This window comes from Podarcis vaucheri (assembly GCF_965113315.1).
Source record: "Podarcis vaucheri genome assembly, chromosome: 12".
In the NCBI taxonomy this organism is placed as follows: domain Eukaryota; kingdom Metazoa; phylum Chordata; class Lepidosauria; order Squamata; family Lacertidae; genus Podarcis; species Podarcis vaucheri.
Window position 1 is genome coordinate 40,854,589 of NC_138750.1, and position 26,186 is coordinate 40,880,774.

The 26,186-nt window shown below is 41.2% G+C and overlaps 1 protein-coding gene across 1 annotated transcript in view; it reads left to right on the plus strand.

Annotated features, from left to right (window-relative positions):
* Positions 1-24,341, plus strand: part of MALRD1 (MAM and LDL receptor class A domain containing 1) — a 226,126-nt gene extending 201,785 nt beyond the window's left edge. Inside the window, exons 38-43 of the mRNA XM_082193611.1 lie at positions 4,372-4,454; positions 4,547-4,643; positions 14,205-14,268; positions 18,100-18,165; positions 20,857-20,953; positions 22,467-24,341. Of these exons, the coding sequence (XP_082049737.1) occupies positions 4,372-4,454; positions 4,547-4,643; positions 14,205-14,268; positions 18,100-18,165; positions 20,857-20,940 (394 nt within the window). The 3' untranslated portion in view covers positions 20,941-20,953; positions 22,467-24,341. The remainder of the gene's footprint in view (positions 1-4,371; positions 4,455-4,546; positions 4,644-14,204; positions 14,269-18,099; positions 18,166-20,856; positions 20,954-22,466) is intronic.
* Positions 24,342-26,186: the final 1,845 nt, after the last annotated feature.

The window sequence follows — 26,186 nt, forward strand, 5'->3', positions numbered from 1 at the left end:
AGTCCAAACAGGATGAGTCAACCATTCTTCCTACAGTGTGACTGTGCCTCCCAAGCAGATTGGAGAAAACGTTTTGGCAGTTGGATATAAGGATACGTACGATAATGGAGGAACCCTGTTGGCTGGTTTATCTCTCATCTGCCATATGTTGTCAGGAAAAGGATGTTCCTTGTCGGGATACTGAAATATTTTGTGTATAGAAATGGTTATCTTTGGGCTTCAGATTGCAAATGGATGGCATTTTTATGATAAAGCACAGTTACAAAAATGTGCTGCCGCTAGTTAGTCATGAAGCAATTAGTCCAGGCAAATTAATTGCTTGTATTTAATGTGGAAATTTTAGAGCTTTGTGGCCTAGGGGATTTCCTTGGTAACTTCTGACAATTGCCTGTCTTCAAAATAAATTGGACTCTGGCAAGGAGGCTTATTAAGGAACCTTTCCTTTCCTTGCTAGTGTAGAATGAACAAATTCCACAGAGGGTACATATTTGATCACTTCCCTGGAAGATCTTTATTCCACAATATTATTTGTGTACCATCAGGCTGCTACTCAAGACACTGAGCCCAATAGCAGTAACTTGGGTGAAAGAAAACAACTCATTTTCCTTCCTGATTTTAAAGAGTTGTTCAGTGTAGCCCAAGTATGGCAAGAGAAGAGCAGTAGTTGTTGTTGTTGACCAAACTGCTGAGGGCTGCATGTACCATCCATTGCTTGAGCACTGTTTCTGCATACAAATGCTCCCAAGGAGAGTAGCTGTCTTAGTCTGTGGCATCAAAAAGATAAAAAGCACTGTGATAAGAGAGGCTACCCTTGTAAGATAGGTCATCGTTGTTATCCCCAAATTGCAGATGTGCAAATGAGGCTTAGAGAGAGTGACTTGCATTATGCTAACTTAGTGAGTTCATGGCAAGTGTAGGTTTCAAACCGGGGCCCGTTGTATTGAGGCGTAAGAATTCATAGGTAAAATCTTGTGTTGCAAGCTTGGAATTGGGCTGGATCACCTTCGGGATGTTTTCCAAATAATGTGCTTCTATGATTGTCAGAGTGGGGGGTTTAGACAAGAGGTAGACTGCTGTAGTGGTCAAGTTGGTTGGACAAGTGTGGCCAGACACTAGTTGTTGGGGAATTATTTGTTGCCATGGGAACTATTTGTTATATCTTCCTGAATTACTAGGAAGTAGACAGAGATTGCTTTGGAAGAGACATGCCTTTCTTCCTTACCCCACCCCCACCCAAGGACCTGCAGGAAGGGGCAAGCTAGGTCTGAATGTTAGAAGAACCAAATAGAGAATGTGGCATTTTTTGAGGCAGACTGAGAACAAAGCTGGGTTTCTTGGGGATCTGTAATCTCCTTGCAACTGACTTGTCACCCTAGAGTTTTGATGTGGGAGTGGTGGATTTGGCAATCTATTGGAGCCTTCAAGATTCACCTCCACCTATTCTCAAGCTATTTATTTGTTGTAAAGAAACCAAAAATCTCCAGTTACCTCCTTCCAAAGAAAACCAAACCTGAGAAGGTACCCCTGGAACTTCTCACAGCTCAAAGAATTCAGGTGAGCACACAGAGGGGGAAGAAATATTATTCCGTTCACATTTAAAAATGAACTTACATAATTCACCCTTCCCAAAACAAGAGGGGGACCCAAACACAGCCATCCTTTCAAATTCACACTTCTCTGAATTTTGCAGTGTAATTGTTTTGCAGCCAGTCATGGGTATATTAGAAGAAATTGACACTAAAATGCTGACAATTTTTTGTGAAGACTGTCAGGACTTGGAAGATGATGAGAGGCTGGTGTGTGTGTGTGTGTGTGTGTGTGTGTGTGTGAAGGATCAAATGCGGCATTTTGAAACAAAGAGGGACGGGGAGAGAGAGCTGAGAATTAGCTCGTGGCTGAGTGCCTCTTAGGGGTACAAGATGCCTTTCTATGGAGATCTGATGAGAACCTGTATATTTACTGCTTACAGTGGTGCCTCGCAAGACGAAATTAATTCGTTCTGCGAGTTTTTTCGTCTTGCGAATTTTTCATCTTGTGAAGCATGGCCAAGTCGCAACTGCACCTCTTCAAGCGTTTTTAAGAAAAAGGAAACAAACTTGCAAGACGTTTTTGTCTTGCGAAGCAAGCCCATAGGGAAATTCGTCTTGCGGAGCAACTCAAAAAACGAAAAACTCTTTCGTCTTGCGAGGTACCACTGTACTTCCACTGATGCACTACCTGTAAATAGGCTAAATACAGCAATGGAGTCCTAAGTCTCCAGTGAGCTCTCCACCAAGTGAAGTGGAACATGTGTAGTGCTGCCTCTGAAATTTTTCACCACTTGCAAAGTATGGAGTGTATAACAATATTATTTGTATTTGGCTTAACTGGGCCCTCATGCCTATCATCTAAAAGCACAAACAGTGGTGTCATGCAGCCCCGAATATTGTGCAACAGCTCATATATCAAGTTGCTGCTTTGTTATTTTGCAAATCCAAGGCTGACAATTGCAGGTTTGCTGCCTATTTGAAATGGTTATCTAGAAGAGTAATCATATGGCTTTTTAAAAAAAAATCACAGATCTATATTTTCTCATTTTTTCATTGTTGTTTTCCCCTCTACATCTTCCCTCTCTCTCTCTTTTGCCTCTCTCGCTCCGATTCTTTCCCTGATTTCATCACTGTTCCACCCAATCTCCTGAGATCTAATTTCATTGCTTCCCTTGCCAGTTTCCATCTTTCCAGAACTGCAGCTTTTTGTCTTTTGCTTGCTTCATCTTTAATCTGTGCATCGACGTTTTTTCCACATTCAAAGAAACTCGCTCTTTCCTTTAAGACTAGATACATAATAGTGGGCTTGTCTTCCATTTATTTATTTATTTATTTATTTTTAAAGATCTGTTGTCCTCTTTCTTATTTCTGAAGACCTTAATACCCAGGCAACATCATTTGGCAGTTTTTCTGATACGCAAACCCCAGGCTACTGTACAAAAGGCTATGAGGTTGATATCAGTGCTTTGAATTATGCCTGGAAACAAATAGGAAGCCCATGAAATTCTTTCAGTATTGGAAAGATATATTCCATGATGCTAGTACCAGACAGGAAAGCTTGCTCCACATTCTACATTAACCAAAGTTTCTGAGTAGTCTTCAAAGGCAGCTTCACATGCAAAATATTGCAGTAGTCTGAACTGGATGTTAGTAGGGCATGGACTGTGACCAAGCTGTTTCTGTCCAAAGGGGGCCATAATTGAAGCACCAGTTTCAGTTTCAGTTAGTAAAAGGATTTCCTGTGTCACATGCATCCAAGATAAGGGCCAGGTCTAAAAGCACCCTCGAGCTAAGCACTTTGGGACATGCAACCCCATCCAAAACGAGCAGAGTACCATATATTTGGTCAAAGGAGTAAACAGTTAAGAGCATCTTCACCTTACCTAGCTTTAAAAAGCCAGTGGATTTAGAGAAAAATGAGCATTACAACCAGAAATGCCCTAAATAAGAGACTTTGGGGCTTGCAATATGGTGGTTGGTTACTTTTCAGTCAAGACTGAAAAGCATCTGTAGGACTAGAGCCTCTTTACTAATACTGTGGTACCTCGAGTTACAAACACCTCAGGTTACAAACGCTTCAGGTTACAAACTCCGCTAACCTGAAAGAGTTACCTCGAGTTGAGAACTTTGCCCCAGGATGAGAACGGAAATCGTGTGCCGGCGGTGCAGCAGCAGCAAGAGACCCCATTAGAAAAAGCACGCCTCTAGTTAAGAACAGTTTCAGGTTAAGAATGGACCTCCAGAATGAATTCAGTTCATAAGTAGAGGTACCACTGTAGTGTGAAATCACAACACAGGGTGTTTGTATTAGCACAGGTTGCCAGGACACTGTCAGCACAGCAGTAAGGGAAGATGCAAATACTTAGGTATAAACTGTGGGGTGTTTAAATTGGTATAATTTGCTGCCTAATTTTGGAGTGGCAATTTGGCAAACAAAATTAAAACCCTAATGTTTCCTGGAAGGGGAAGTAAAACAAAAAGAGAAACAAGATTTGTTCTTTTAATTAGTAAACAAAATATTTTCTCCATTAGCTCCCAAATAGGTCCATGGAACTGGCTATGGTGATGAATGCTATCGTGTTCTGCTTTCCTGTCCTTCCAGTTTGTTCTGGACATTTAAGATGTACATGTTAATTCTGAGCTAGATTCCAAGCAAATCTTATTCACACATTTTTACATGGACATTGACAAATTATGTATTGCTCAATTCAGTTGCATTATTGAACTTATTCCTCATGTTTTAAGTACTAGGCTCTGTTTGTGCCACATTATATGTTATGGTGCAGATTTAATATTCATTTTTTCATGTCTGACCACAATCCTCCCCACCCGCCATCACCAGATGTGAAAAGGAGTGGAAGGGAAACCGTTGCCACATGAAGGATAAGTCTCCTCCGACTCCATCTTCTGGTTCCCTGCAAAATGGTGAGTCCAGTCAAATCAATAAAATATCTTCAGGCAATTTTGTGGATACGTTTCTTTGCTTATTTATCTCATTCCCTTGCTTGTCTCTGCAGATACTTGGACTGGGCTAGGGATTGGATTAGCTTTCCTGTTGATTGAAATTGCAGTCGCTGTTTCATGCATCCTTTCAAAGAGGAAATTGCCAAGAACGTAAGTGAAGTCTTTCATTGTATACAAAGAAAATCAGGCCCCGGTGTGGAACAAAGCAGAGGGAATAGCAGCCCATTTTCTTAGTTCAGCTTTTTAATCTTGCCTCAGGGCTGTGCACCAACAAGAATACTACAAAAGTTTTTCAACCCTAGACAACTTCAAGTGGATAGAAGGGTCAAAGGGGAATAAGTTGAAACTTGATTGCTTGAGCACGAGTGGTTTTAAAGACACATTAAAGCCCTATGCTCGTAGAAATTCAGCAACATTGATTTTAGGGGCAGTTTCAAGGGATAGTTGTGGCATTTTGCGAAACCTTTCCAAAGGCAAATCAAGCAGCAAACGAACACTAGCTTCCATAGTGTCAGGGACCAGGGACCATCATGGGGTGATGGAGGCAAGGACTCCGAACCTGAAACAGAAGGGCATGCAGGGCCAGCCCCAGAACCACTGTTACCAGATGAAACTGCATGACTGTACCCACCACCCCCCCCAAGGTTATGGCATTGCGTTCCTCTAACTCAAGAGGACTCCACTGAAGAAGGCTCAGGAAGACCTGAGGCTCCTCTACAGGAGTAGGAGATAACTGGAGAAGGGCTGGCCCCTTTCAATAAAGCAGCATCTTGCAGCACAGATGCTGCTAGCAATTGGACTGCTAGCAATTAGTCCTACTGCTGCAGAAGGACTCAGTTTCAGCTTGTTCCTTGCTGGAGCAACTTCGGACTTCTATATATTCCCAGAGCACTGCCTGAAATTTGCTCTGCTTTACTCTCAAGCCATGCCAGTGTGTGCTGAATTGAGTCTGTGAGCAGTCTGCATGCCAGATGGATCTCGCAGTCAGCTTTGCTTATGCTAGTAATCGGAGAGTGTTTCAAAGCTGGGCACATGCATATGTTTCAAGGTTCAATCTTCTGTATCACTAGCTGAAAAGATCTTAGGTGGCCCAACTGGGAAAGACTAAGACACTGGCGAACAACTCCCACTCAGAGTACACAATACTGGACCAACATGATCTGTTTCGACATGAGGCAGTTTTATGTATTCACACCTGCTTGGGGAAGGTATGGTCATTGCAGGTCATCTGTTCTGTCCTACTCTGTTTTAGTTTCCTTTTTGAAATTTCCCCCTCTATACGCCTACCTTAGGTTATATCCTTTCTGCATAATCAGTCAAAAATGTGCCTCAGTCTCTCAGCCTAATTTACCTCTGAGTTGTTGTGGGGATAAAATGGGAAGAGGGGGAGTTGTATGCACAACTTGGAGCTCCTTGGAAGAAAGGTGTGATATAAGTGTGAAAATAATAAATAAATAAAACATTGAGCTTCAAGAGGTATGGAAATATGCGCTGCTGTGACAACTTGAGCATGTTTTTATCAGTGCTTGATAAAGTACAGGTGCATTTATTGTGCAGCAATGCCTTTTGGGAGTATGGGATTATACTGCAGGGGAAAATACCAGGATATTTCTTCCTTTATCTTATTCTGAATTCTCCCCCCCCCCATTTATGGTGGGGGGCTGGGGAGCAATAGGAACTATGGAATAGGGCTTCTGTGAGTTGATGTTGGTGAGAGAAGTGTGTATCAGAGGGTGTGTATCAGACAAGGATATGGAGTGTCATCACCACCAAATAGAATTAAATAGAATTAAACTTGCAAAGGACTCTTGACCTCCATGATGTCAAAATATAAATTCCAAGTGTGTAGGACCAGCTGTATTGATAATTTCAGAAATTATTTCCTTTGAAGTTTCTTCTGTGCCTCAGAACATCCAGCTCAGCAAAATTTATAACTGACAGAAACCCAAATAAATCTATGCACATGATAGTGCTCTGATGGCTTGAGGCAACTGGCTGGCGAACATAGCACTGTCATTTACCCGGGAGGAACATCTGACCTAGGAAATTCAGCTTCAAGGCTTCGTGCCAGAGGACAAATTCATGTAAAAGTGTTGTGTGTCCATATTCCAATTCCACTTCATGTATTTTACTGGTGAAAAAGTCAATTAAGATAAAGCTTTGTGAAAGTCTAGTCTATAGTTATTGCACCCCTTGAAGAAAAAGTGATTAATGGAGCAACATATGAGAAAAGTGAAAGTTATATGATGAAAAGCAAATTGTATGGAGATAAATTCATGCAATATGCAATACAGAAGGGATTGTACTGGGCAGGTGGTGGACAGCTGTCTTGAAGGGTGCTGTGGGTTGACATTGGTGGTTAGGACAGACCAGGTGGAAGGCTTAAGAAGTGCCGCAGAACATAGGATAACCTCTGGATACAGGTACACAGTAAAAGGAAGACCTTATTGTAGTCTGTTTCAGATTCAGCAGTTGCAACTAATCGTTCAAATGTATTGCTAATGTGAATGCCCTATTCAGAAGTGAGCAGTGCTATTTTTCTAGAAAAAGAGGTGCCAGAACTCACCAGGAACACCTCCCTTGCTTGCTTATAATGGCAATGGTGCCTACCTGAGAGGTGCTGGAACTGAGTTCAGGCAAGTTCTGGCTGAAGAAAGCCCTGGAAGTGAGATAAACTTACAGCAGGGGTGGGAAACTTGTGACCTTCCAGCTTTTGCTGGACTGCAACTCCTGTCAGCCCCAGCCAGCATGGCCAATGGTCGGGAATCATGGGTATTGTAGTCCAGCTACAACTGGGGTTCCACAGGTTCTTTACCCCTGACCTACAGGCTTATATGACCCTAAAGTATGTTTTTGAAAGAATCAGGCTATAGTGGTTGGCAAAGAGGCTGAACTGTTGTTTTATGTTGAACTACCATTTCATACAGGTTTGACACTTGCAGTGCTAAATATTCTTCATTACACCTGGTAAGAGTGTAGCTTCCAAGAAAGCTTCACGTTAGCTTCTTTTTTTGTGAAATGCCAAGTTTTCAGTCAGTCATCTGGAAAAGTCGTTTGCAGGACTGGAACTCTTCCTGGATGTAACTCAACAACAGCCAACCCTGTGGCTTGGCAGAAGGACATGTCTTTGTCTCAATGAAAAGCAGATATAGGAGTAACCCTGTTGCTTCTGGTTAACACAGTGAACAAACTTTTTGTTCAGAAATTCCTAACTGGTTAGAATATCAAGGCTGTGCATATTAATGATGTCTAAACTCTAGAGATTTCATTTTGGAGCAAAGGACTAGAAAATAGCTAGCAGTCAGCAGCTGTTTACCTCTTTCATTGGCGGCTGTCCTCATTTGACTGAATGAGGGTAAAGGACTTTAATGTCTTTTAGCTGATTGGTGTGTAGGAGGAAAATATTTGTGTTCATCCTATTTTCATTTTATTTCAAGCTTGAATTAAATGCAGTGGGGTAGATCAAGGCTAAACTAGTTGCTCTTCTTTTGTATTAAAATCAGTGAGATTTAAGCTAAGTCATGACTAAGTTTTATCAATTATTTCAATGGGAATTACGGTAAGTGCCACCAACTTCGTCCAGATCATGCAAAGTTGCCTTACACCAACTCAATCCATCTAACTCAATACTGTCAACACTGACTGACAGCAGCTCTCCAGGGTTTCAGGAAATAGTCTTTCCCAGCCCTACATGGTGAAACTGGGGAGTCAACCTGACACCTTTTGCATGCAAGGCATGATGCCAGTTAACTGAGCCAAAGGCCTTCCCCTAAACTAAAGATGCCAAAACAAAGATATTTTATCCAACTTAGCTGCATCAATCATTGAAGCCAATGGCTATGAATCTAATGAACCATCTCTCTAAATGCACATTGTTCTTCTGCTGGATAAATCACTCTGATCTGGAAAACTTAAGCCATAACAGGAGCAGGCCATTGATTTAAATGGGGAAATTGCAATGTGCCTCTACCTTTTACAGTTTTTAAACACAACTGGATTAAATTTGCAGGTACGCTAGCCTCTTCTGAGAGAATGAAGCTTGCCAAATTTCAGACAAGTAGGCCCATCAGATTTTGTGCTGGGCACCCCAGGCTTTACTCTGTTGGCAGATGGGCCTGTCAATTACAGTGCTGGCTTGCTTTCTGACACCATTCCTTCCATCTTTGTGTCTTCTTTAGAAGGAAAAGACTCCAGAGTGTGTTGGAAATCATTATAAAGTTAATTATATCTTATGTAAGAAAAAATACACGCCCAAAGCTTCAATTCCCATGTGTTGTGGTTCCATCTGTATTCACATATTTTGACTCCCACTTAGTTTTAAACAGATTGCAGTGCCCCCCGATTTACTTTTTTTATCCAAATTGAATTCGAAGCTATGAAGAGCATAGCAGGTTATAAATGAGTAACAATATCTTACTTCCAGGTAGGAAGGAGAAAGCACATATTATCCTCTTCTCTGAAATAATCACTTTTATCTATTTATAGTTTCTTCAAAATCATTTATTGTCAGCTAGAAATCTGCTTCACCATCTAGCTAAGAGAGCTTTAATTCATAGTCCCCTTAGTCTTTTCCCCAAAGGACATGCCTTGACACATATTATATGTTTGTGACTATGTGTATGACAGAATGCAAAGAAACGACATAGAATGTTCTTTTGCTATTCAGAAGCAAACAACAAAACCATTTGTCCTTTGAGATGGAGTTGGGAGTGGCAATAATGAGCGATACGGAGACCCACAGTAGAAAATGATGTAAAAGGGCAGAAAGTGCCTGAGGAAGAAGTGAAGTGTAGAAGGAGGTGGACCTGGCTATGTATTAAGAGCCTAATCAAGCAAGAAATATAATGGTACAGGATTTCTGAGCCAATCAACAAAAGCGCCACTTGACTTGACTGGAGTCTATCTTGACCCATGTTTCATCAGCTGAATGGAATAAATGGAATAAATAAGATTCCTTTTTCCCCAGCTCAAATTGTGCACAGCAGAACTTTGCACTGATAAAAGAGCATGTTAGTTATATTTACAGAACCTTTTGTGCACCTTTGAAAGTTTGTATCTGAGGGGTCAGTTTATTTCATAGGTTGGTTGGCATCCCCCCCACACACACATTTCAAAGGGTTTTTCTTGCTTATTAGGTGACATCTCAAGTGAAGGTGAGATGCAGTAGAGGCTGGCTTCTCCATATCTCAGATGACAGCAAGCTTTTTCCTACTTGAGCAACCTGGTGCAGAGATCTGTGTGCAGCAAGATGTAGGATCCTGATTCACATCAATGGAGGGGCTGAATCCTTGTGCACAAAGGAATTGTACACTAGGTTAGGAACACAGGAATCTGCCTTACGCTGAGTCAGGCCATCCAGTTCCATAATGTCCACACTATATAGCACTACTGACCAGTGCTTTACACTGTCTCATATTATTAACAAATATATCAATCAAAGCAAATGTAACCTGTTTGCTCCCTTCATTGACCTATCTGCTGCTTTCAACTCAATCAATCGTAACAGACTGTGGGAGAAATTCTCAAATGCTAATATAGACCCACAACCATTATTATTAATTCTTGAACTGTATAGTGGTATTGAAACACGAGTCAGAGTGGGCTTAAAGGGAGGTCTCTCGGAAGCATTCAGGACATTAAGAGGCGTGAAACAAGGCTGCATATTGGCTCCCACACTTTTAAACTTTTATATAAATGATATGGTGCCACAGCTAACACAGGTGCAATCCCCCTCCCCATCAATTAGTAATAGGAAGATATCTTGCCTGCTGTATGCCGATGTGTTGCTACTATTACTCTCCCAATTAGGTCTTAACAATCTGCGTACAGCTTTCAGCAGGTATTGCAAGTGGGAAGAGCTTATTGTGAATTACTCCAAGACCAAAATTAGGGTCTTTGGGAAGCGTAGTCCCAGATTCAAATGGAAAATGGATCAGCAGAACTTGGATCAGCTTACAAAAAACAGTAAAATCAATTAAAAAATCACAACCATACTTTGAAACATACAAAAGTTAAAATACCCAAACTTAAAAAATTCTATGCAACATTTGTGCTTTTATCAAGAGCTATGACTCTTCCTCTTCTTGAATTTGAATGTGGTCACCTGAAACTATGCTCTGAGGCAGCAAGGGGATGGTTGGGACAATGCAAAATGTTAGGGATAACTTGAGACATCAGTCCATACCACTCAGGTCAAAGCATTAATGAGAAATAGAATTTTGCACATGGAAAACAGGGGCATAGAAATGTGACAGGCCTTGGGATAGTGTAGATTTTGTCCCTCCTTGTGTAAATAGCAACACACTTTTCTTGCAGAAAACTCTCCAGGGTTCTCTTTAAATGTAGCTGCAGCCACATGGGAACCCTTTTTTCACGAAACTATGCAATCTGGCTGAAGAGGGCAGCTGAATTATGCTACTCTATTGATGACTGTTGTTTCAATGGGAAAGATCCTTTCAATCAGTCCTGGCTTAAGTGATTGCCCAATCAGACGCAGCCCCCCAGTCATATGGGATTGTCATTTGGAACAGTGACTTCCACAGAGCTGTGGCTCAAGTTGCATTGAGGACTTGGGACAAAAGAAAGAGTGGAGATATTGTAAAAGAAAATAATAGCAATAAGAGGGCACCCATATGCTTATTGCTATTCTAGGACTTCTTTAAGCCTTGATTAATTTTTTTGTGATCTGTATTGCCTGTCTCAAACTTTGGTTGGTAAGGATGAGATATCTGCTGTGAAATGCATGTTGCATAATAATTTTTTGTAACTCTATATATTATAAGTTTGGGGGGAGACACAAAAAAACCAGTTCTCCATGTGTTCTACATTGGCAATCCAATATGATTTAAGTTTTCCTCTCAACAGTATTTTTGGTTACTATTTTTTAAAAAACTGACTGAACTCTTTCACTAAACATTTGTTTTCTCCAGAAATCCAGGCCACCAGCATTTTCTCCCCAAACTTCAAATTGATCCCTGCTTTTTCTCTCTAGCCTTGCTAAGTTGGAACTATTTTCTGTTTTCCTTCCATAGACAAAGTACGATAATATGAATGAGTATAATATTCTGGCCTATTTTCTGATTACTTTGGACAAGTTGCAGGCCGTGGGTTGGCTTTCTCCTTCTTGCTATAAAGTGGCAACACAGCTTCATAATTGTGAGACCTTGCGAAGGCTAGATAGCTGATTACTTTAACCATGAGCTATTATTTCCAATAAGGGGAATGTCTGTATTATGTCAGACAACAAGTAAACATTATAAGAATGAGATTAGCTCAAATTACTCTTTGGGGCTTTTTAGAAGAGCCTACTTGTTTTTTTCTTTTAAAAAAAATAGCAAGTAAAATTGCTGACAGAAATCTTCAGTGGTGGTGGGGGTGGGAATGGGTCTAGGATTTAATGGTTGAGAAGGGTATGTGTCTCTAGTCAACTTCAGTAGACTGGAGGCAAACTTGGATGGATTGATAGACAGATACATACATACATACAGTGCTTTTTCTAGGGGAGCCACAGGGGTACACGTATCCCTAAACTGCTCCTCATTGAGGGGCAGTATTTCAATATGAGTAGGAAAGTGAGAGTACCCCTAAACATTTTTTTTAGAAAAAAGCATTGCATACGTACATACATGCATGCATATACATACCCACTTACCCCAAATGTACTAATACAGATGGTGATCATTTTGTGCATGTCATTTCAGCTATGGAAGCGGGAGGAACAGGGGTGGAACAGGGGCAGAACGGGCTTATGCCTGACCACTGAAGCATACAATGACCCAGAACACAGCCCCTGCACAAACAGGGAGTTGCCTGTAGTATGTGAAGCCTCTACATCATGATAGTCTAGGAACGCAATCCTATATAGTTGACTGGGATGGAGGTTACTCTGTGTTCCATGGATTTTACTCCCCAGTACATGTGCACTGGGTTGCAGCCTAAGACTTGGCTGTCCAGGTGAAATATTTAAATCAATGCACTTAATGGCAAAGGCAGCTGAAACGGCTTTGCAAATAAAAGGCTCCTTAAGGTCAGTGGGACAATGTTGGGGTATGTGGTTTTAGAGTCCTAGCCATGTAATTAACTGAAGTGACTTTGACTCAACCGCTGTTTGTCGGAACCACAATGTTAAAGCAAGCAAGCCATTTCTGCACACAATTGATGGTTTCTAGCAACACATGGATTATTACTTTTCCGACTAGGGAGCTTGTTACTGCCTTTGCTAACATAGCTGATTTCTTTTTTAAAAAAAGAAGAAGTGTGGATTGGGGTGGAGGGTGTTCTAAATTACACTCGTTTCAGTAGTAAGAAGCTGCTTTGTTTTAAAGATTCTGATAATGAGCAGCTGGCCCTGAAGGCCAGGCCATAAAAGACATCAGCAATCTGCCACCTCTTTACAATTCTTTAAAAACCAGCAGCACCAGGGAAGGGTGTTGGTGAATTTCATCAGGACCATGGAGCTAAAAGACAGGTGGCTATTCCTTTCCCCATGCATCCTTTTTTCTAATGTAGATATTGTGGAGGGGAAAATAGATTTGATCCACATGTGGGTAATGAACAAAAGAATCGTCTGGATGCCTAGAATTAGAACATAGGTGTTTGCACACTTTCAAGCAGGAGAGCGCTCCAAGCAGAGTTAAAAACACTCTCAGAATTAAGCAGCAATATAGTGTGGAATATAGGTTATTAAACCCTTTTTGCAAATCCTGTTTAGTCTGCTTTGAAGCTGTTGCCCACCCTCTCTCTGCCCCTCTTGCAATGAGTAGACCACACATTCTTAGGTCAGATCTATAACGTATTTATTGGGGAAGGATTTCTGTGCTGGAAAACAGAGCAAAGACTTTGCTATAACAGCAAAAATGTAAGAGAATATTAAGGAATGAATTCTGACCATTGCTACTAATCTGTGAGAAACATTTTAAAATGATATATAAGTCTGGCAAAACAACACAAAATTCATATTAGCCTAAGTAATTTTTGTTGGAGACATATAAGGCTAAATGCAGATCTCCATAATATTGGCAGGGTGCGGGGGGAGAGACATGAAAAAATCAAAAGGCTGAGGGGGAATTTCCCACATTATTTGGGATATTTTGGAATAGCTATACCTTTTTTATCCATTGATTTTCTTGTGTAGTTATGTAAAAGAATATACTGTAATCTTTCAAGAATTAATCATTACTTTGGCAGCTGTAGCAGAAATAGAGCTTTCTTTTATATGGGAAACTTTAGAGGGTCCAATACCAGGCTCAGGTTTTTTTTGCAGAAGGTTTGCAGTTAAAAACGATACCTCGGATTTGATTCAGATGAACAACTTGAAAGACCTTTGTGGGCAGCTGGGAGATTTTTCTGTTCCATTGGAATGTTTCTTTGGGAATTACAGGTTTTGGATTAAATTGTTTTGCTCAGATGATGATGATGATATTCAAATTGTGACCCTTTTGGTCACAAATTGCATCAAATGGTATTTAGAATGCAATGAAAATCTTATTTGCCCCTCCAGGGGAGGATCTAAGATTGGAAAGTCCATTTAATTTAGCACTTTGATGGAAAAGAAGCCATTTTTATTGTATTTCCCATGGCATAATTCTAATTACTACGGTATCATTTTACCTGAATTTATTTTGGTCCTTGTTTCCCCTTTGACTCCTGTCATCTTCGTAACCTAAAGTAGTCTCAACATGCAGTAGCCTTTGACATTGTGTCTTTTTATAGGAAACAGGAAGAGATCCTCAAAACTGCATTTGACAACCCACTTTATGAGGCACGGAGTGTAAAGGTGGGTGGAAGCGGCCTTTCCTACACATGTGGAAATGGATAGAATAAACCTACAATTGTTTTCCCAGTATATTGTCCATCAAATGAAATGAGAGGATCCCTCAGTGAAGGTATTTAAATGGAGAATACAAGCGTTTCAAAACTATGACATTTCTTACTGGCAGTTGTGAACAGATTCCTGTTGCAACGTTATTCTCAGCACGCTGGTAAACTCTACTCTGAAGGCAATTCAGTGCTAGGAATATCTCTGCTGCCACAGTTATTATTTTTGCCGAAGGCTGGTAAATCCAGGAGACGCCAGCGTGAGTTTCTGTTCATATTCTCTCTGAAGCTGGGGGTAGCAGTGGTATCACACATGCTTTGCAGGTTCAATCTTTGGCGTCTTCAATTAAACAAAGTAGATGGTAAGTAAAGTCCTTGGAGTGAAATCTTGTGCAACTACTGTAAAGCAGAGCAGACAACACTGGATAAAATCATCTCACCTGGTTTGGCATTTTTGGATGCATTGATTTGCAAAATATGGCAATTGTATAACTGTAGCGCTTGATGGGTTGCATCCATAAAAGACTAGTATTTCCTTCACTCCACCTGTGATACTCGTGCAACTCCTCTGAAATTCCGGAAACATGAAATGCTGTGTGCAACCTTCTTTTTAATCCTGTCACCAAGGTGTCAAAATATGTACAGCAGCAAAATTGTACTGAGAGCAAACCAAATGTAGCAGAAAATTTACTCTTTGGCTTGAGCTTCCCGAATCGCATTTGCTAGTGGCAAAGAGCTTGTTGTTGTTATAAAAACCCTACAAATGGAATTAGGAACCTATTTGGTGCATATCGCCTTCGTGCTTTCTAAAAATAGAGGCAAACACCAAACAACACTATGGGCCAGAAACTTTGCTCTGCGTTAAATCTCTATGATGTTCCTCTGACTGTATTTACAATTACTTTGCAACCACTTGTGATAGTTATTAACTCTATTTATTAAAAACTAATGAAATGGACTTTATCTAGAACTATTTGGAATCAAGAAGCAAATTAAGTTTATTTCATCTTCTCTGCCATGCTCTGATCAGCACTGCAGTGCAGGATTGCAGTGACAAACAAAACTTCCTTTGTCTTTTCATGAATATGTGATAAGATTTTGCTCGTCTCTTAAGTAAAATTAACCATGATGTGTCACTTACTTTCAGTAAAAGCCTCCTCACATCTGATTTTAGATTAGATTGATTCAGTTGCAATTTTGTCATTCACTTGTAAGAGGTCTGTGTCTGTGTTAGAAATACACTCATTGCAGTCCTTCCAATTTCATCTCTGCGCTCTTATGTTTGTTCAAACAGATCCAGGCAGGATACATTTAGTGGCAGGTTGAAAAGAAGCATGATGATGTCAGAATCAGAAGCTATCTTTTCAGTGCAAATTAAGATAGCCTAAGGTGCTCTGATTGAATTCCTTTCGTTTTCCTTAAATATTTGAAAGTTACTCAGGCCGATCTAGAAGAAGTTTCATTAAAAATTAGTGTGATTTAAGAACTGAACTGGGAGTTCAATTCTGTGCACCTTTTTTTTGGAAAATAAGTCTCATTGTGCAAAGTGGAACTTCTATGTGAACATGCATAGGTTGGGCTGCCTGAACCATTTATTTCATTAGTATCTAAGTATGCATAGCTTCTTCAAAATTATGCCCTTGTTTAATGGGACTCAAAGAGACCTCTCCCTCTCTTTCTCTTTCTCTGCATCTGTGGTGCATGCATTGTAAGGAACCTGATCACTGAATTAAAAATGTAACTGCATTTCTAATGAGCAATTGACAAATCAGACATTGTGACTCTAAGGATTTTTGACATGGTAACTGCCTGTAATGATTGTCCAATAGTAGAGCATAGCCAGCCCGGAAGCATGTTTTGTGACATAGCATTGCCATAGCTGTTAAAATGCCCCATTATAAGCACCCTGTTCTAAGAGCATAAGAGGAGGCCTGCAGATCAAAAACACCTATATAGTCCAGGATCCTGTTTCCCACAGTGGCTAAGTAGGTTGTTGTTGTTTAGTCATTTAGTCGTGTCCAACTCTTCGTGACCCCATGGACCAGAGCACGCCAGGCACTCCTGTCTTCCACTGCCTCCCACAGTTTGGTCAAACTCATGCTGGTAGCTTCAAGAACACTGTCCAACCATCTCATCCTCTGTCGTCCCCTTCTCCTTGTCTTTCCCAACATCAGGGTCTTTTCCAGGGAGTCTTCTCTTCCAATGAGGTGGCCAAAGTATTGGAGCCTCAGCTTCACGATCTGTCCTTCCAGTGAGCACTAAGGGCTGATTTCCTTCAGAATGGATAGGCTTGATCTTCTTGCAGTCCATGGGACTCTCAAGAGTCTCCTCCAGCACCATAATTCAAAAGCATCAATTCTTCGGTGATCAGCCTTCTTTATGGTCCAGCTCTCACTTCCATACATCACTACTGGGAAAACCATAGCTTTAACTATACAGACCTTTGTTCACAAGGTGATGTCTCTGCTTTGGCTAAGTAGGTACCTAATGGAAACCCTCAACCAGGACATGAGGACAATACCCATCTCCTGCTGTTGCTCCTCCAGCAACTGATAGTCAGGCATCCTGCCTTTAATCCTGGAGGTGGCATATAGCCATCATGACTAGGAGCCATTTAATTTGCCTAATCTCCTTTTAACGCCACTTAAATTGGTGGCCACCACCACATTCTATGGACTCTCCTTCCTTGGAGGTTTTCAGGCAGAGGTTGGGTGGCCATCTGTCAGATTCCTGCATTTCAGGAGGTTGAACTAGATGGCCTTTGAGATCCATTCCAACTCTACAATTCTGTGAAGCAGGTTCCCTAGTTTAACTGTGTGCTGTGTGAAGTACAACTTTTGTGTCTTGAATCTTCTAAAATTCAGCTTCATTGTATGACCCCAACTCCCAGTATTATGAGAGAAAGACAAAACCTCTTCACACCAGACATAATTGTATAAGCCTCTATCATGTTTCCACTTACCCTCTATGTCTAAAAAAACTAAAAATTATTTACTTGTATTTGAGCTGCTGAGACCCTTCAGTTGTTTTAGTTTTCCTTCTTGCCAGCTCCGTGGCAGCATCCTTTCAAGGTTTGGTGGCCTGAACTGTATACAATATTGCAAGTGTGGTCACACCATAGATTTCCATAAAGGCATCACAATATTCTTATTTTTTAAATTTCTGTACCTTTCTTAATGACCCCTAGCATGGAATTCACCTTGCTTCCACAGCTGTTGGACACTAGCATATTTGTGGAGTCAAGGTTATTTGCCCCAATGTCCATTACGTTACACTTACCTACACGAACCACAGTTGCCAGCTCTTTGCAGTCCTTTTTTGTTTGCCCCTGCATTATTTGTTGTCATCTGCAAACATGGCCACCACTAACTTCAGGTCACTTATGGACAAGTTAAGAATTCCTGGTGCCAATGGTGATCCTTGGGGAACTTCACTTCTTACCTGCTACTGCAGCTTGTCTTAGGATTGGGACACTAAAATCTCCCTTCCATTTTCTGTCCTAATGAGCAGAAGACCAATTACCAGTATGTCAATGTATTGCTATTGGCTCTTCTGGTTTTAGCAATATGTGCATTCAGAAAGTTTACCAGACCCACGCAGCAGTCCAAGAGGCTTTGCTAGCACTCTCTTAAAAATAACACCAGGTTCCCTAGGCAGCTTATGATATGAGTATTTTATTTTCTTTTTTTTAAGCTGCAAGCTTTAGGACTGATAGAGTTGGCACTATTACTGTTGTTTTGTTCACTGTTGAAAAAGGTTGGCCCGAAGCTAATGCCTGTCTCTTTTGTAGTCTACAGAGTATGCTGCCTCACTGGGAGTTCAGATCAGTGTTTCTCCGTGGCAGGCACAGCAGGAGGTAGGTGTGAATAGTGTTCTTTTAAAAATGCTTTCTGAAAGAATTATGTGCCCTAGAATGAATTGTTAAAATGATTCCAATCCACAACCGGTAGATGAGGAGTTCATCCTTCTGAAACTGCTCAGGGCTGCATATAAAAGCCTTGTGTACATTTGCTAATTGTTACAAGAATACTAATACAGTAGTTTGGTTTCATCAGCTACTTTGCTAAGAAAGTGGTTCATATGTACGGATGGAGCAGGAATCCATTTTCAATGGATTTAAATATGGGTTCTAGAGGTTCTGACCCGGTCAAACTTTGTTCACCTTGGTGCACTTCTTGCATTGAGTACCTGCAATATGTCTAAGCTGCTCATGCAAAAGAAAAAGTTTATTAATGTAGAACAGTGTTATGAAGGGTGCGTGCCATTCCCAATCCCTCCCAAGCGGGAGCAAGATTCCATGGGGTTCCAGGCACTTACCCAGAGTCATGTTTCCATTGGGAGTCAAGATGGGACAGACACTGTCATGACTTAAGAAATATGGTTTATTTTACAAATATTTAAACCTAAAGTGTTCAGTATAGGGGGTGCAGAACATTATATCTTGCCCCTCTTGTAGCTTCAGCTAGCTTGGCATCCAAAGCAGCAATCAGTTGTGCCTCTCAGTCTGCACTGCATAGAGTTCTGCCTACTTTCTCCTTCTTGTGCCCAGGACATCTTTAGATTTCAAAAATGACATTTTTTTGTGACATCACACACACACACACACACACACGTGTCACCCTGGCAACCTGCCAATTCTCCTGTCTCTGTCTACTCCTCAGAGCCAGGCATGGGGAAGGACAGTTCTCTTGCATTGCCAATGGCCCCCTATGTCTCAGCCCTTGGGTCACCATTGTGCATGAATGGCTCTGCACTTAGCTAGCCTGGCCAGGCTGATTTGCAAAGCACAGTTCTGCATCATGAGTATCTGGGTATGGACTTTTATATTTGCCTCATTCTTCGATCTTCAGTAGCAGAGTTGATACCACCACATTTTGCAACAACCGGTTGAAAGTGATAGTTGTACCGTACATAGTTCCCACTGAAACTCACTGAAACATGCAGCAAACTTAGCCTGGATCTGACCTTGTGTCTTTTTAAAAGGATGATATCATGTGTTTCTTATCAAATATAGCAAGCATTTGGTAAGATCACAAATAAATTCCAGAATCTTCCAAAAATCGAGTGATGGCTGCATTCTTCTTTTTCCATAATCCTCGAGTTTCCCCACATGGAGCCTGGCAGCCCAAGCCCAGAAGCTTCACCACAGGATGCTCAGTTCAGCTATGCAATCCTCCATTACTCCTCTCAAAGCTGTACAGCAGGCAACCTTACCCTTATCAGCAAGGCAGTTGCTTTAGAAACAGTCTGCAATGACTAAAACACAAGAGTGCATTGCCTGGAGGTTGACATTCATCTTCTTGTACGCTGAGTAAATATGCACAGTGTGGCTTTTCTTCCACATCCATTTAAGTACCAAATAAAATAAAATAAAATCTATCAATAATCTTATTAAAGATTTAGAAAATATGATACAGAACCATGTCCCATCAGCCACATCAGCTATAGGGTGCAAAACAGGAGAGGGCTTCTGCACCTTTAACGGTAGTGTAGAAGAGAGAATTTCAGTTTCATAAACTACACCTGCTGGAAAAAGATCCCTCTTCTACATACCTATTTTGGATGGGGGAGACTTGTCCTCTTTTGCATTTAGGAACATGGGAAGCTCAGTATTGTCAACACTGTCTAGCAGTGCTTTCCAGGGTTTCAGAAACTTCTTTCCCAAGCCTACCTGAATGTGGATTGATCCTGGGACCTTCTGCTTGGTTGCGCTAATTAGCAAGAATGTCAAGTTTTGTAACTATATAAAAGACTGAAATGAAACATTATCATATCATAATCAATCTGTGCTTCCAGGTTTACAACCCAGCTCTGTATTCAGTTCACTCTTGTACATGCTTCTCATTGCCTGTGTGGAGTAGCCTTGGTGTTAAAATGAATTGGATAATCCTTCGCATGTGTACTTCCTACATGCAAATTGGTGGCTTACACAACAGGGTAATGAAAAAGATATAGAGGCAATTCCTGGTGGCAGTTTCCCTGGTGACTAAGAGCCACAAGAATAGCCTCCTTGAAATGCTATCACTGCCATTTGCTGGGAGAGGGAGGTGTCAATGAGGCTGGGGCTGCATAAATGCACTAGCAGAGTCAATATAGTAGTCCCATCAGGAGTGCCAACTTGGCCCTGGGATCATGGGTGCCCAGGGCCGTGGGTGTCGTGCAGCGTGTACAGCCCTAGCACTGAAATTTGTGGGTACCCAACCCCTTCATGGGGAATTTTGTGGGTGCTCGGGCACCCAGGGCCCCAAGGAGTTGGCATCTATGAGTCCCATCAACTTCCCTGCAGAGTCCTGACCTCCCATCCCTCCTGATGATAATAATAATCAGGCAGAACGATGGGGGTGGAGCCAATTACAAGCTGATGCGCAAATGTGGAGAAATGAGAAACTGAAATCAACATATTTGCCCATTCTTGGCAGTAACTTATATGAACTTCTCTTCTGAAATTAGTTTTCATTTTATTTAGAAATCTCATTTGCTGTGGTTATACTTTATTGCAATTTGACACTTTGTTTTGAAATAACTTCTTATCCCTCCCTTCTTTCAGCTGTTTCGCAGTAATGACATCATGGCTGCTTCCTTTGCCAACCCCCTATATGGCACAACTACAGGAAAAGAGCAGACGCTATGAGATGTCTCTGGAAGTGGGTATAAAACAAGACAGAAACTTTATGCAGATTCATTTGCCATGGTGTTTTTCTGTTTCTAAAAATCAAATTGAATGATGGCATAGCATTAGTCACTTGAATGAAAATGGAATGATTTTTCATATTAGAATAATTACCTTCTCCAAATAACACTTCATTCAAAATAGCATCCACCCACATGGGAAAGCATAGCCGTACGTGATATTTATGTTGGCAAGGAACACTCTTGGTAACTTTAGTTTTCAACTGACTACATGGTTGAACAGTTCAAATTCCAGTTGATTAATAAATAAAAGTTTCACTTAATCAAAAGCAGGATTTGGGCTTTTCTTGGCATGCCTTTTCTCTCTCTGCTTTTATTGAAAAACAGTGACTCAAACTTGTTCATAATGTTAAATTCTAGAACTTGAAAGGTTGCATTTGTCTCAACCTTCAGTGAAATCCAAGAGATTATAACCGACTCATTCTTAGATTGAGGTACTTTTCCTGTGTGTAAGCTGTAAATGCAACGGGTTCACTTGAAAGAAAACTCACATATTTTGTTTCACTTTGTCAGACCCATGGCCCATTAGCGAATCAAACACAGCCACAACCTCCATGCAATCTCATCCCCTGTTTTAGTTGTTGCAATGCAAGGGATAATGGTGAACTGAAGCTGGAAGCTCTGCAGAGCATATGATCAGTGTGATTTGATTGCTTACGTAGATAGCGGCCAATCAACTTTCCCAAGATCTACAGGGTGGTTGTGAGAATAAAAGGGGGAAGGAGAGCATTGCATACACCACCTTGAGTTCTATGTTGGGTGAGGGGAGGTAGGTTATAAATGAATAAGTAAGATTTGCTTGGAATTCTAGACATATTTAAATCAAGGGTAGATAACCTGTGGCCCTCTGGATGTTTAAGTCAGACTCCAGTGTCCATCAGACCCAACAAGCATTTCCAATGGACAGGAATTTTGGGAGTTCTTGTTCAACAACATCTGAAAGACAACAGGTTAGCCATCCCTGGTTTAAACCACCCTCAGTTATTTGGCAGCTGTCTTTACTCTTTGGGCATATTCCCCACAATGTGAGCAAAGGTTGAATTGTGTGAATAATAATAATAATAATAATAATAATAATAATAATAATAATATAATTGTATTACTCAACCCAATTAAGCAATGTTACTGCTGGATGCTGTGCACTACACAGATACACAACTTAAAAAATAGATTCCTATATATAACTATTCAACTGAATACAGGAATTGAATGGATTTTTTTTTTGAAAGTGCTCTTTTTATAGCTGTTTCCTGTCACAGGAAATGAGATCTGTCATTCTTCTGGACTAGCCCTGCAGCAAGGTGGGACTTTTACCTGAAATCATCTTCAGTTTTTGCATTTAGATAGCATCTTTTTAAGAAAGAAAGAAATATAATAGGTGCTTTACTGCTTTCATCTCTCCCATCCTGCAATCATTGTTCAATACACTTATTGCACAAAGAACAAAAGATGCATTTATATTTCCAGAATGACAACTGCCTCATCCTTGACAGTCCAATGGAAGCAATCTCCTTAGAAATGGACCACTGTTATTTAAGAAAGTCAGTCTCTCCTCTGCCTTCAAACCAAGAAGGGTGCCAGCAAGCTTCTCTGTTCCAGTGTGAACATTCTCTTCTCAGAGGCATTGCCAGCGCCATCCTGTGCATGACCAGCTTCCAACAAGCAGAGTGCCCATCCAAATGGATTTTCAGACAAAATCTTACCTTGGTGTTCACTGCTCATGTAAATGAAACCTCAATTAGGTAAACAGCCATTGCAGTATTTCTAGAAGGCCAAGGAGACACTGATTATTGAGGAGTCTCTTCATTTGAAGTTAGCCACCACAATGGCTGTGATCCAGAGAGCTCTTTCTGCGAGTGAAAGGCAGTTTAGCTTGCGCAAGAGGAGGCCTCTGATTTCCACCACCCACCTTGTATATGCAGTGGCAGCCCCCGTTGCATCCTATGCCATCATGAAAGGTCTCCTGATCTAAAGAAGATACAGTGGGGTACACTAGGAAGGTGGAAATACTTCATTGTCCGAGCAGCACTGTACTTGCAATTGTCTGGATCCTGCCTTGTGTTTCCTTTTGAGGCATATGCCAAAGAATTGAAAAGAAAAAATGCAATGCTGCCACAAGATTTGTTGTTATCGGCTTGTGTATCAAAACCATGAACTGCATACTGATTTCCCCTTCCCAGCAAAAGTTAGAGCAAGATTTGAGACACCGAGTGCTCTAGATCTATTGACGTTAGCACATAATAAATTTGAAAAATATGCTTTACCTGAGATTGCTGGGTGACATTAATCATAGGAATGATGCCTCCTACTGGATGCCAGTGGACAGAGTCAACTGAAGCTTTTTGCCTCTTCTCCAGCGAAGGACCCATCCTTTGCCTCAGTCCAATCCTACCTGCAGTTCTGTCTCATTCTCTCTTGAGTTACCTTCCTTATCTTGGTCTTGTGCCTTTCCTATTGTGTATTTGGTGTTTGGGGGTATGTGTTTTTACTGTGCTTCCTCCTCTCCCTCTTTTGGTGCTACTACTGTTTCAGTTGTACTGATCGCATTTTATTTTTATACCTCAGTGCATTACTTCTTCATCTGCCCTATGAACATTTGTGTGTATGTTTCAGTTCTTGTTTATTACCTTCTCCAATCGCTGCTGTTCTCTCACCAAAGAGAACTTGCCCCAAACCTGAGTCATGGCTTCCAGGATTCTGATGGATTGGAACCAGATACATAATGAATGTGAAATATTTTGAAAGTGCTGTACAAATGATGATGATGATGATGAACAGCCAACACTGGTGTTGCTACCCTCAGGGTATTTTGCAAACTGTGTGGTCCATTCTGATGATGAACTATCTGTTTCTGCTGTCTCAAGTCTTCTGTGCAAGGAGGAAATGATTAGGCAGCCTAAGTTAGCAAATGGACATATATAACAGTTTAGGAAAATTAGGAGATATAGTTTCTACAACCATTTTCACTTTTCTCCCATGTCCCAATGCATTATAAAGCCATTTAGGTGGCCACTTAGGCCCTGATCCAATTTCTGTTGTAATTAATGAAAAGATGTCAAGCAAATTGAGCAAGACTCTCACTAGACTCAAGGCCTTCCGGCCTTCCGAAAAAGCAACGTTTTTCTCTTTGGGCTGCCAGGAAAAAAACAGTTATAACAGAGGAGAAAGGGGGTAGGGAATGCAAATCCACAAAAAACCTACATATACCAGGCACACATTTCCTCATCTCTCAGAAAGAACAAAAGGCTGCAGCTCACTTGCATATGAAACACACATGAGCTTAATATTTGCCCCTTGCCTGACATTTTTGTTTTGAACTTGTCAAATGACAGCATAATTCAATTTCAGCTCCGGCTTTCTGAACTGCTAATGGCCAAGATGTATGATAACATGAAAACAATTTCTGTACATGAATCAGGTAAGCTATCTGGCTGTTAACTCACACACAGATGACAGGATCCACACATTCTGAGAGGGACAAAGAAAATTCAGTGCAATGAGGAAAATGTCTCTTTCAGGGTGCTCAGAAAGAAAATATAGCAGGGCCTTGTTCCTGGACGGGAGAGGAAAAGGCAGGCCGCGAGAGCAAGTCTCTTGGTTGCTCAGACTAATGAAGAAGCCTGATCCATAAGTCTTTATAGGGATATGCATATAGTTGGTTATAACCCTCAAAAAGCAAAGTCCATCTTGAGGTGGTAGATCCACCCTCTGGTTGTAGATCCTGTTCCTACATAGGATAAATTTTGTATTCTTCAATGTCCATAAGAAGAAATTTTGTTGGTCTGTGTGAAGAAAATGTGTTGCAGCCTGGTGGCTGTAGTTAAACTACAATTCTTTTAAATAAATAAATTTATTGCTAATTTATGAAAAGCAGTCCATAAACTCACTCTCTTTTTAAAAGAAATGTCTCTAAGTTACAAAGTCCTTAAGAGATGTGGCATATAAAAATATTTCATACAAGTTAAATCTTTCTAGCGGCAGTTGAACTAATGAAGTCAGATTTTGAGAAAAGAAGAACAGTATAATCTCATTTGGGACGTGCTGTCTTCCTCCTAACCTTTTCTTTGGAATATGGTGTAAGTTTCTAAATGCTTTGGGACTGAATATTTTAACAGTGAGGAAATGGTATTTTTTTTTTAAAAAAACAACCAACAGATGACAACTGTTTACATTTTACTGAAATATAAACCATATTTGAATCAATTTACGAGAAGAGCCTTGCTACAGTAGAAACAAATTATTTGTCAGTGTGGTGATGATATCAGTTGCTCCTCAGATCCAAGCTTCGTAACTGAACAGTTTGGACCTAAATATATATTTACCCTGATCTAGGCATTCAGCAATGCTTGGGTCAGTTTAAACTAGGCTCCAGTTGTCCAGAGGCTGTACTGAGCCCCTGGCCTACTCAGCCTACCAAGTTCAAAGTCGGGGGGGGGTGTCAATCCATGCAAGCAAAGGCTAAAGTTCAAAGGTCAGGAAACACAGTCCAGGGTCAATCCAAGTAGCCAAGTCTGAAATCTAGCAGTCAGGATACAGTCCAGAGTAGGGTTCCCGTGTGCCTTCCCCCCCCCCCAGGTCACGTCCTCTTTTTCAGGGGTAAAATTTGAGACAAATTCCATTTACTTTCTTTGAATGGCTGTCATAGTGTCCCCTTTTTCGCTCTGCAAAATATAACAAACCTAGTCCAGAGTCAAACCCGAAGCACAGTCCCATAGAGGTCCAGGAGCACCCAAGTCAATGTCCACCCAAATGGGCAGCTGAACAGACACAGCATCTCGGCTCTGCTTTCCATTTGTACTTTGCATGCTGATTGCAGCATCTGGGCTTGACAAGACATGTGACCCTCACTTGTTTCAAGCTGACTCCAGCTGAGGAATCACACACCTCCTCCCAGAGCTGGTGTGCCTCACCTGGCCAACTAAGGAGCTGGGCTATGGGCCATTGCCTGCCACAGCCTGCCTCAGCCATCCTGCTGCTCCCCACACCTCAGAGCCTGCCATGTTTGTGGGGACAGGGGCCCCTCTGACTCTGCTTCCTGTTCACTGACCCCCCATCCCCTCGCCATCCTCTGTCACCCTGTGAGTACTTCCTTCCCCATCCCCTGCTTGCCCCGGTGTGTCCCAGGCCCAGCTACAACCCTCATCAGGATCTACTTTCTTCTCTTCTTCCTCCCCATCATTCTGCCAG